We start from the raw sequence: 11,005 nt of genomic DNA, 5'->3' as shown, positions 1-11,005 counted from the left end.
CAGGAGGGCCAGGAGGGCAGGAGATGCAGGTGCACAGGAGGGCCAGGTGGGCAGGAGATGCAGGTGCACAGGAGGGCCAGGTGGGCAGGTGGGCAGGCGTGGCAGGAGGGGCAAGGGAGAAGGTGGAAATGTTAAGTGTTCAGCTGTGTTGAGCCGCTGTCAGATGTGGAAGTCTCAGCAGGAGTCTCTAGGATCCTAAACAGGCTAACAGCAGAGACTGTACCTCAGTGATAGAACACTTGTGTAACATACACAAGGCCCTAGTTCCATTTCTGTACAGCCTCGTCAGCCATGATGGCATTGACGTCTAATCCCAGCACTCAGAAATCAGGCAGGAGGATCATGAATGACAGGCCAGCCTGGGCTACACAGTATAACTGCCTGAAAAAAAGCGAAAACATTCTAATAATGGCTTCACTCTATATCAGGCAAGATACTCTTTTTTTGTTTGTTTGTTTGTTTTTGTTTTTTGTTTTTCTAGATGGGGTTTGGTTTCTCTGTGTAGCCGTGGCTGTCCTGGAACTTGCTCTGTCAACCAGGCTGGCCTTGAACTCACAGAGATCCTTCTTCCTCTGCCTTCTAGGTACTGGGATTTAAGGCATGCACCACCAACTACCCCACTAGCCAGGATACTCTTAAAAGACCAACTATTTATTTGTTTGTTTGTTTGTTTGTTTGGGTGTATTTCTTTTACGTGCATTGAGTATTTTGCCTGCACATAGGTATGTGCACCCCACTCACAACTGGTACTCTGAAATGTCACGAGACAGTGTCCCCTGGAATTGGAATCACACGTGGTTGTGACTTACCATGTGAGTGCTAGAAATGGAACTTGAGTCCTCTTAACAACTGAGCCATCTTTCCAGCCTAAAAGACCAAACTCTTATTCAGAAAAAGCTCAAGCAAGGGCAGATAGCCAGCTCCAGTGACCAGAGGTGCTGACTCCAGGGGCCGCCGAGCCTTGGCACTGTGAGGTCCTGAGTTTGCCTGTTTTCACTTTTGTCAGCTTCCTTCAGTCCCAGCATGCTTTTCTCTGGAAACTGGCAAGAACAGTGCCACTGTGTCTCCAAGGTTCTGTTTGCCCAGGTTAGCTTCTTAGCTGATGCCCGTTGGCTTGACTCGAGTCACAGAATCATCTCTGAAAACTCCCATGTGTCTGATTGGATGAGGCTGGGGCATGCCCTCCCCTGTAGCTGTCAGGAAGGTGACTTTCCATCCTGTCAAACATTGACAGGTGACTTTGAGCTCCAGTTGAACCAGTGACCGGGGACAAATGGTGACCTCAAATAAGGGCAAGATGGCAGTATCCTGAGAAGGGACATGGTCACGAGAGGGCTGTACCCACTGGGTCTGCATTTGGCTACCATAGCAGTAGAGACATGGCCAGTAGAAACGGGCTGATTTATTTCAGACAGAGGAATTCTTGAGCTAGAATGGTACTCCAGGGTGCCTGGTATCCAGGGTGCCTGATATCGTGTGATGCTTGTCACATGGCTGCTGAGCCCCAGCAGGAGAAGGAAGAGGCAAATAGTATTTCTTAGAGGTGAGAGGCGAAGTGTGTTCTGGGAATCCAGGCAGGGCCTTGCGTTGTAAGGGTTTTTTATTTATTATTGTCTAGAACTGTAGTACATCCACCACGGGATACATGGGGAGCAGAAAAACCCAGTGAGCTTGTCACCCTAGCTGGCCTTAGAGGGGTTGGTTCTAGGACTCACAGATACTGGTGCTCAAGTTCCTTATACAGAGTGGCATTGTAGTCTCCTGTGACCTGTGCTGTAACCTGTGCGTATCCTCTGTGCTTCAGTCCGTCTCTAGGTCACTTAGAACCCTCACTCAAATGTAGATAGCTATTACCCTGGATTGTTTAGGGAATAATGACCAGAACTAGAAGTCTACATCTGTTCAGTACAGGCACAAGTACTTTCCAAGTATTGTTGATTCATGGTTGATCAAAGCCGCAGATGCCAGGCCTGAGGGTTCTGAGGGTCACTTGTGCTCTGGAGTTGAGCTGGCAGCTACCAGTGGAAGTAGAAGGCTGGCTAAAAAGCCACAAGCAGCCGGTCCAGTGTCTGCTGCTCCAGTATACAAAGCCGAGACTCTGGGAGATAACTTGACAGGACTCATGGGTGGCAAAGGCAGAAATCCAAACTAAAACATCAATGCAAACTGTTCATCTCTAAGAGGCCAAACACAGCCTAACACCAGGTTCTCTGCACAGCTGGGCTCGAGGCTGCATCTGTGTATGTAGCAGGAGTTCAAACCTGGCAGACAGGTCTAGCCTGTGACTCAAGAGGACCCTGCTCCCAAATACTCTCCCTGTGGGAGAGAGACTTGCAGATGTCAGAGGTTTTGGGAACAAGGATACGGAACAGATTAAGTTTGATAACCTGAGTGGTTTTCTATTCTATACAAGGGCACTAAGGCTCAGGAATGGGGAAGAAACTACCTAGTGTGTGTGTGTGTATGCATGTGCATGCATATGTCTGTGTGTGTCATGCGCGTGCGTGCGTGCGTGCGTGTGTGCATTCGTTCGAAAGCCCTCACTTGTGCATGTGGGGTAAGAGTACAAAACTGAGCCCAGACCCACTGTCCTCTCCCTAACTTGAGCTCTCTGGACACAGAGGCAAGGCTGTTAGCAGCGGCCAGTGCCCACAGTGACTCTCAGATTTGTGAGAAGGAGGGAGAACTCCTTCTGCAGCTTCATGCAGAGGTGGACAGCCTGGGACTAGAGAGTGGACTGAGGCTCCTTCGTTTTGTTGTCCAGACATTCTCAGTATGTGTTCGTAGTCCAGGGTGGCTCTTGAGTCTTGGCCAAGATGTCTGCAGTCCAGCTAGCCCAAAGTCATAAGGGGAAGAGGAGACAAGTGGCACCATCTTTAAAGGGTGATATCACTTAGCCCTTCTGCCTCCATCCTGCTGGTCAGAACCTGCTTGATAACCACACCTTGCTGCAAGGGAGGCCGGGATATACAGCTTTTATTTTGGGTAGCCACATACCTAGCAAAGATGGATTTCATCGGTTGCCTGAAAGGAAAAAAAACTCACCTCCCAGGGATAAAAGTCTGCCCTCACCAATCTTCCAGGTGTCCTAGTGAGGGACCTTTCTGCCCAGAAGTCCCTTGAAAATACTCCCTGCTTCTGGCTCTATTCTGTCAGGAGGCTCTGGCCCCTCTACCCTAGCACCTCTGTGTATCTCTTACCGCCGTCCTCAGCTGAGACTCGGCTCCCGCTTCCTCAAGAACCTCTTCAGCCTCCTTTTCTTTTTTTTTTTTTGTTTTTTGGTTTTTTGAGACAGGGTTTCTCTGTATAGCCCTGGCTGTCCTGGAACTCACTCTGTAGACCAGGCTGGCCTCGAACTCAGAAATCCACCTGCCTCTGCCTCCCAAGTGCTGGGATTAAAGGCGTGCGCCACCACTGCCCGGCCCAGCCTCCTTTTCTTATTCTTAATTGTGTGTGCACACTTGAATGAATGCAAGCCTCCATCAAAGCCGAGCGAGTGTGTCAGATACCCTGGAGCTGGAGTTTCAGGTTGCCTAAAATGGGTGCTGGATACTAAACTCCAGTCTCCTTCAAAAGAATACATCCATCTCTCCAGTCCTAGGAATACCCTTCTATTGCATTCATTCATTCATTCATTCATTCACTCACTCACTTCAGTTAAGACAGGGTTTCTCTGTGTAGCCCTAGCTCTCCTGTAACTTACTCTGTAGAGCAGGCTGGCCTCGAACTCAGAGATCCACCCCTGCCTCTCAGTGTACTACTACTGTCCCACACCTTCTCGGTCCCACCCTTCCCATCAGGCCTCCCACAGTTCACTCACCCTATCCTTATCCTCTGACTTGTCTCAATTCCCTGGGTGTGGACGCCATGAGCCAAGAGCAAGTCTGTTTGACTTAAGCACTGTGCCCATCGTAGAAGGTGATCAGTAAACACTTGAACAGGTGTGTGGAAGTGAACTTAAGAGGAAGGCAAACACATGTGGGAATTTCCTCAGAGAACGGTGCATGCCGAGGAGTGGTTTATGTCCCAGGTAGCACTTGAGGAAGGTGTGAGGAGAAATGGAGGAGTTAGGGGCTAAAGGCAAGTCAGGTGAGCTTCAGAAAGCTGCTATTGGGGTTGGGGGGGGTGACTACAGCCAGGATCATCCCAGAGCTAAGATGTCCCCCAGAATTACATTAGGCATGGCCACGCTTGTGTTTCTGCGTCAGCATCTTTTACAAATCTGAACTAGGTGGAGCTGGGTGGTACAGAGCTTACCTAGCATCTGTGAGGTCCTAGATTTTTGTCTCCGGCACCAAGAAAAACAAAAAGTTTCAACCTAAGTATTCCAGTCATTCATAGTGAACTTGGGTCCCTGTCTGCAAACCAGGTCTATATTCTAAACAGCCCAAGATCGGGTTCAGGTACTCAATTCCTAAGATAGGTAGCTAGGCTTTACAAGAGGATAAAGCTGTCGCCAGGTGCCCCATACAGCCTCTGGCCCTGGTGAACTTACCGTTTCAGGAATGGCCAGTTTTTCCCTGGGGAGAGTTTATCACCTGGGCCTCTGCTTCCTCCAGTGGAGCTAAGTCCGCTGAGGACCCGCAGTGGCTTAGGCACTGTCAGAATAGATCCGTTTATAGAACAGTCAGTGCTGCTTGTCTTCTACTAGCAAGGGTCAGGGAGGAGAGCAACAGGCACGTTATCTGGGAGGATATTAGTGAAATAACTGTTCCAGGACAGTAGAGGACAGGCCCTGTGAGTGCAATGTAGGGGACAGGGGTGGCTTAAAGTATTCACTGGTGTTGGAGTGGGCCCTGTAGAGAAAGTGACAGTTGTAGAGAAACGTAAGTCACAGGTTGGGAGATTTAAGGTAGAAAGGAGTTGTCTGGACAGACGGAGAGCTGGGGTGTAGCGCCATCACAGGTGTGTTTGGTGTGACAGTCAACATGTGATTGACCAGGGGAGGGGGAGACAGGACAGGCCTGCTGGCTGCTGGGTCCTGCATAGGCTATTTATAAGACAGGATCTTCATAAGTTACATAGGCCAAGTTTGAACTCTGTACCCAGCAGCCCTTTAAGCTGTCACCCGTCTGGATGTGTCTTGAAGGAGGACCCTTCAGTACTTACTGATGAAGGGTAGGAGAGAGGGGGAAGTTTGGAGTCATGGTGGCACATACCTGAAAGCTCAACACTTAGCAGATAGAGCCGGGAGCATCAAAGCATCAACTTCAGGGGTTCAAAGCCAGTACAAGAGACTACCTCAAAAAAAAAAAAAAAAGAGAGAGAGAGAGAAGAGGTAGTGGGTTTTGGTCTGAACAGATAAAGGACTTGCCATTTGCGATAGGAAGTCTTGGAGATGTTTGAAACCTGCAAGTCTGAGACCTGATGCTAGGGACCTTGGGGGTTGCCGGTGCAATGGGGGGCTGTCATTGCAGCTCTGGGAGCTGTGCATATGGAGATGTAATATTTTACAGCAGTGGGAGGGGCCATGCCAGCCTTCCTGAGCCTGACGGTGACTGTGGCTTCTTCCAGGAGATCATGCATGCTCTGAAGATGACCTGGCATGTGCATTGCTTCACCTGTGCCGCCTGCAAAACACCTATTCGCAACAGAGCCTTTTACATGGAAGAAGGGGCCCCCTACTGCGAGCGAGGTTTGCCTGCCTTAGCCTAGAGAAGGCAAGGAGGGACTGGGGGTTGGGGGGGTGGGACGGGACATGTGGATACAGACCTTCCCTTCTGTCCCCATTACCAGACTATGAGAAGATGTTCGGCACAAAATGTCGAGGCTGTGACTTCAAGATTGACGCTGGAGACCGCTTCCTGGAAGCGCTGGGCTTCAGCTGGCATGACACCTGCTTTGTTTGCGCAGTAAGCACATCCCTCCCCATCCCCCAGTGCCCTCTGTTCCTTACTACCCCACGGCCATCTGTGGGATATCCATCTCCTGCCTGTGGGTTATCGGAGAGCTTGGGAAAGGACCTCTGTATTCTCTCCAGCCTCGTGTGACCAGACCTTCTTTGTCCTCAGATATGTCAGATCAACTTGGAAGGAAAGACCTTCTACTCCAAGAAGGACAAGCCCCTTTGCAAGAGCCATGCCTTCTCCCACGTATGAATACCTCCCCCGAGCTATTGCCACCCTACTCCACCTGAAGGTTGAAAAACTAGAGCGATCATCCTCAACCTTTCTAGGTAGGGCTGGCAGTAGTTGTCCCAGACCCAGCTCCTGGCTGGATTCTGGGGTTCCCTCTTCACAGCCCCCTTTCCCACACTTCCTCCACCGCCTTCACTCACTGGTGCTGGTCTCCTAGCCCCAGTTCACTCTGGTGCCACAATAAACCTGTATCTAGCTGTGTGCTGTGTGCCTCTCAGCTTTGCATCCAGAATGGTGGGACTTGAGGCAGAGGGATGTGGGTTAAGAGAGTTCTTGGGGTTGAGCCTGTTCATCCTCATGGGGATATGGAAGCTGCGTGGTCACTGGGAAGAAGTGCAGTGTGTACCCCACACTGCCCACAGAGGTGGAGGAAGCCACTGGTAGGAGGTGGAGGTGGGACGTGACTGCCGGGTGGGTGAGACACGTGGCATCGGCCTTCCACCATTCACCACCTAAAGAACTAGACCGGAGGTAAGACCATGCTGAGAGGGAGGGAGCCCGGAGTGCTGGGCTCTAGGCCTAAATGGAGATCTGGAATGTTCTGGGGATAGTGTGGATGCAGGTGCCAGGAAAAGGCAGTGTTGGAGAGGGGACTCAGGGACTAGGCCCAGGAAACATGGACAATGTTGCTAGGTATCTTATTACGTACCAGAGGCTGCTTATTCATGCCATGTTCCCACCCACCTCGCCAGGTGCCTGCCAGTCTTTTTTTTTTTTTTTAAGAGGTATTTTTATGTATGAGTGTTTTGCCCATATGCATGTATGTATGTACAGCATTTGCATGCCTGGTGCCCACAGAGGGTGGGAGACATCATCAGAGTCTCTGGAAATGGAGTTACAGTATGAGTCACCCTGGAGTACTGGAACCCGGACCTCAGCCCTCTGCAAGGGCTCTTGACTGCTGAGCCTTCTCTCCAGCTATTGTTTGTTTTTGAGACAGGGTTTCTCTCTGTGGTCCTGGCTGTCCTAGAGCTCATTCTGTAGACCAGGCTGGCCTCTACTCACTGAGATTCCCCTGCCTCTCCTTTTGGAGTACTGAGATTAAAGGCCAGCACCACACCATGCCTGGTCTTGTTTTTTTTTTTTTTAAACAGGTTGTTATTCTGTATCCCAGGGTGGCCTGGAACTCAGTCACCTGGCTAACTTCAGATTGAAGGGCTTTCTCCTGTCCAGCCTCCCCCACGCTGAGGTTGGGGAGTGAGCCCACATTCCCTCCTTGATTACCGTTTCTGTTTTGTTTTGTTTTTTTTTAATTTGGTTGTTTGAGGCTTTTTTTTTTTTAATACAAAGTTATATGTATCCCAGGCTGGCCTTAACTTACTCTGTAGCCCAAGGAAAATCTTGAATTTCAAATTTTTGTCTTTACCTCTTGGGTGCTGGGTAATACCTAGTTTTATGCAGTGCTGGGACTCAAACCCAGGGCTTTGTACTTCCTAGGCAAGGACTCTGTCAGCTACACTATATCTCCAGCCTTGCTTACTCATTTTCTAGATGAGTAAGCTCAGAAAGGTCAAGACATGTAGCCAAGGTCATACAGCCTGAGCCAGGCACGAAGCAGGGTGTATTGCCCTAAGACTGGGTGAGACATGTAGCCAAAGTCATACAACCTCTGAGCCAGGCTCAGGGTGTATTGCCCTAAGACTAGCTGGTACTGAGTTACGTTTGTAAGCCAGTGCCCCTCTAGGAAGCCTGCTTCTGCTGTGCGGTCATTTATGGTTTTTACTTTGTGTATATGGGTGTTTTGCCTACATAGATGTATGCACACCACTTTCATGCTTTGCACCTGTGGAGGCCAGAAGAAATGATTGAATCCCCGGGAACTGAAGTTACAGATGGCTGTAAACACCCTCTGGGTGCTGGGCGTCAAACCTTGGTCCTCTGGAAGAGCAGCAAATGTTCTTAACCACTGAACCATCTCTCCTGCTGTATATTTGTTGCGTTGGTGGGTTTAGGAGAGGCACGTCATTCTCCTAGGGGTCTCTACTTCCCACTGGTACCCTCTACCACCCTAGAGCCTCTGCCAACTCTCTCAAGCCTGAACAGCTAAGGAACTGAAGAGAGGACCCAGGTCAGAACAAACTAGTGTGTTCATGGCCATGTGTTCTTTGGAGATCCTGTCTTAAGTACGTCCAGGCTGTTCCCTTTTGTGACAAAAGGTCTCAGAGGACCAGTCTCTGTCCTGCAGAGCCTAGAACATCTGCTATATAGAAAGTAAATGTTTGTTTAGTGAAGGAGTGGAGTGTTAGGATGTTTAGGAGACGGTTTCGGGAAGCAGCTGAAGATTCAAGTGTAGGTTCACCTTAGCTTCAATTCCGGAGTGAACTTGGAGCAGGGGCAGGACATTCAATATAAACGCTCCCTCGTAATTAACTCCTGGAGAGAGCTGAGGCACAGGCCCCAGCAGGTAACACCGGGAGTAGAAGCAGGTAGGACGTGGTTGTCTTTCAACATAGACATGCTGAGTGTATTAAACACAATGCCTTTTAGTTCACAGGAAAATGTACTCACTCTCTCTGCTTCTGTTGAACTTCGAAGCCCTCTCAGGCCATCTTCAGTTTCCATGGATACCAAAGAGCAAGAACACAAGGGTGGGTGGCAATTGCTGCCAGACGCCCTTCTGGGGGTAGCCACCCCTTGACCTGAACTAAAAGGGCTGCCATGTCCCCCAGGCAGTACAGGCAAATTTGCCAGATTAGCAGCAGTGTGTACAGGTTCATGTTTCGTGTGACAGCTGGGTTTTTTTTAGTATTGGCAGCTGTATTATTTTTTTAAATCTCGCTTTAAAAATAATAAATGCAGGCCAGATCCAGTGTGAGGATAGCTAGGGACTCAGCACAGAAAACTGACAGGGGACCTGAAACAGTAACAGAACTGGGCACAGAAACCAGAGGGAGTCGCCAGGGAGGCATGACAGCCTGCAGGGCGCTCCTGCAGGGCCCTCCATGCAGGCCAAGAGCATTTCCAGAAGTTGCCAACACTGTCAACCAGGCAGATAAGGCCAAGGAGTCCCCATGGTATTTCAAAACAGGGTGACATTTGCCAGATCAGTTTAGCAAAGAGCCAGGCAACTGCCAGGATTAAAGAGTGAACAGGTGCATGTGTGAAGAGAGTGCAGACAGCCCATAAGAGGCATGCTGGGTGCCGGGGAGGGGCACAGTCAGCTAGGCACGGAGATAAGGTAGAGAGCAGACAGGGGGAGCCTGATTGAAGATAGGAAGCTAGAGGGTCCCAGATAGGGGGAAGGAAAAACACTGAGGCCTGTGTCAGGAGACATGTACCACATGCCTGTCTGGATCCTGGCGGGGGGGGAGGGGGGCTAGAAAGCAAGTGCTCAGAGCTAGCTACTCTACCACCTGTTAAGAGGGGTGGTTCAAGCCAGGCATGGTGGCGTATGCCTCTAATCCCAACACTCTGAGAGGCTGAGGCAGGAGGAAAGTGGGAGTTCCATGGCAGACTGCTACAAGCACTAGGCAAGGCAGAGCTGCACATTAAGACCTGCTTTAAAAAAAAAAAAAAGAGAGGCAAAGGTGACCTGACCAGAGCCACCCAGCTGGAATGACCAGAAACTGCTACCCTACGGACTAAAGGAGCAGGTACTTCCCACTGAATCGTACCTCTCCTCACCCTTCCACAGCCTAATCCCACCCCCAACCTCCTAGGGCTGCTAAGATCACCCTGTTCCCAAGCTGGAGTGTGAGGCTCTGTGGCTGGAACCTACACTTGGAAATGAATGTCTTTATGCCAGGCAGGGGAGGCCATTAGCACCCTTGGGGAGATTGCAGTGCCCCAGCCAACATGCCAGAGTCCTTAGTAGGGGTCTGCGTGGGCAGCAGGTGAGGGAGGGGTTTGTTCCTGCTTTGAGCAGCTTGAACGTACTTGCAGTCAGCAGGGAGAGGTGGAGGGTGGGGGACCACTTCTCCAGAACTGAGGCTTCTGTGCTGCCTCTTCTGGGCTCGAGCCCCACATGGCCTGGGTACACACAGGAGGCACATCTGCCTCTCTAAGACTTGCTATAGGAAAGGAGTGGAGGCAGCAGGCTAAAAGGGCACCACCCAGCGAGCATCAGGTAGCTGAGATCCAAAGGCATCCTTGAGAATGTTGGAAGGGATCCCTTCCCAATTTGAGGAAAGAGGCTTAAACTAGATTCCAGGGCCATCATAGTGGGAAGAGACGCTTATTGGCTCACAGCCAGAGGAGAGCTTGGGAGGCCTTTTAGCGAGAAATGGGGATAATTTTCCAGAACTACTTGGTGGCTTCAGCCATGATACACTGGAGAAAGGTAATAAGTGTCTTATTCTCTTCCCCCTGGTTCTGCTTCCACATGGGGCTCCATCCCCGGGAGCATACCCTGTTATGCCCAAAAGACACTCCATTGGACTGACTTGGGTCACACACAGGTCCATCTGTGATGTCACAGGTCTGGTCCACAAGGCCTGGATTACAGGGTACAGGAAGAATCGAAAGCTACAAACAGGAATGCTGAGGGGAACTGAGCACAAATGTCCAGTGTGTTTCAATCCTCCACACCAGGGCCCTCGGCTCTTGGACTCCATGCCCACACCTCTCAGCCTAGCTTCCAGAGTGTGTGTGTGTGTGGGGGGTGACTATTCTGAGTGACATGGACTTTGCTACGCAGCTGTGTATATCCAGGGGAGTTGTTTTCCCCGCAGCTAAACTCTGTGTGTGTGTTGGGGAGGGGCACAACTATGCTGAAGTGGCTCTGAGTTGTTTACTATTCTAGGTGAGTTGTTACCCAGTTACTAACATATCCAGTGTACCTACTTGTGTGTTTTTCTACTTCAAACAATTCCTAGATACTTTGGATAAAAAAAAAAATCATCAAACTAACCACACCTGATATCCCAGAC

General features: G+C 50.2%; 1 protein-coding gene across 2 annotated transcripts in view; it reads left to right on the top strand.

Annotated features, from left to right (window-relative positions):
• Positions 1–6,339, top strand: part of Pdlim7 (PDZ and LIM domain 7) — a 15,564-nt gene extending 9,225 nt beyond the window's left edge. For both annotated transcript variants that reach the window (XM_028772026.1, XM_028772025.1), the window contains exons 11-13: positions 5,515–5,635; positions 5,737–5,852; positions 6,012–6,339. In XM_028772026.1, coding sequence (XP_028627859.1) covers positions 5,515–5,635; positions 5,737–5,852; positions 6,012–6,098 — 324 coding nt within the window. In that variant the 3' untranslated portion in view covers positions 6,099–6,339. The remainder of the gene's footprint in view (positions 1–5,514; positions 5,636–5,736; positions 5,853–6,011) is intronic.
• The last annotated feature ends 4,666 nt before the right edge of the window (positions 6,340–11,005 follow it).

This window comes from Grammomys surdaster, unplaced genomic scaffold (genome assembly GCF_004785775.1).
Source record: "Grammomys surdaster isolate TR1022 unplaced genomic scaffold, NIH_TR_1.0 211, whole genome shotgun sequence".
NCBI lineage: Eukaryota > Metazoa > Chordata > Mammalia > Rodentia > Muridae > Grammomys > Grammomys surdaster.
Note: the sequence above shows the minus strand (reverse complement) of the source record. Positions and strands in the feature narration are given on the sequence as shown.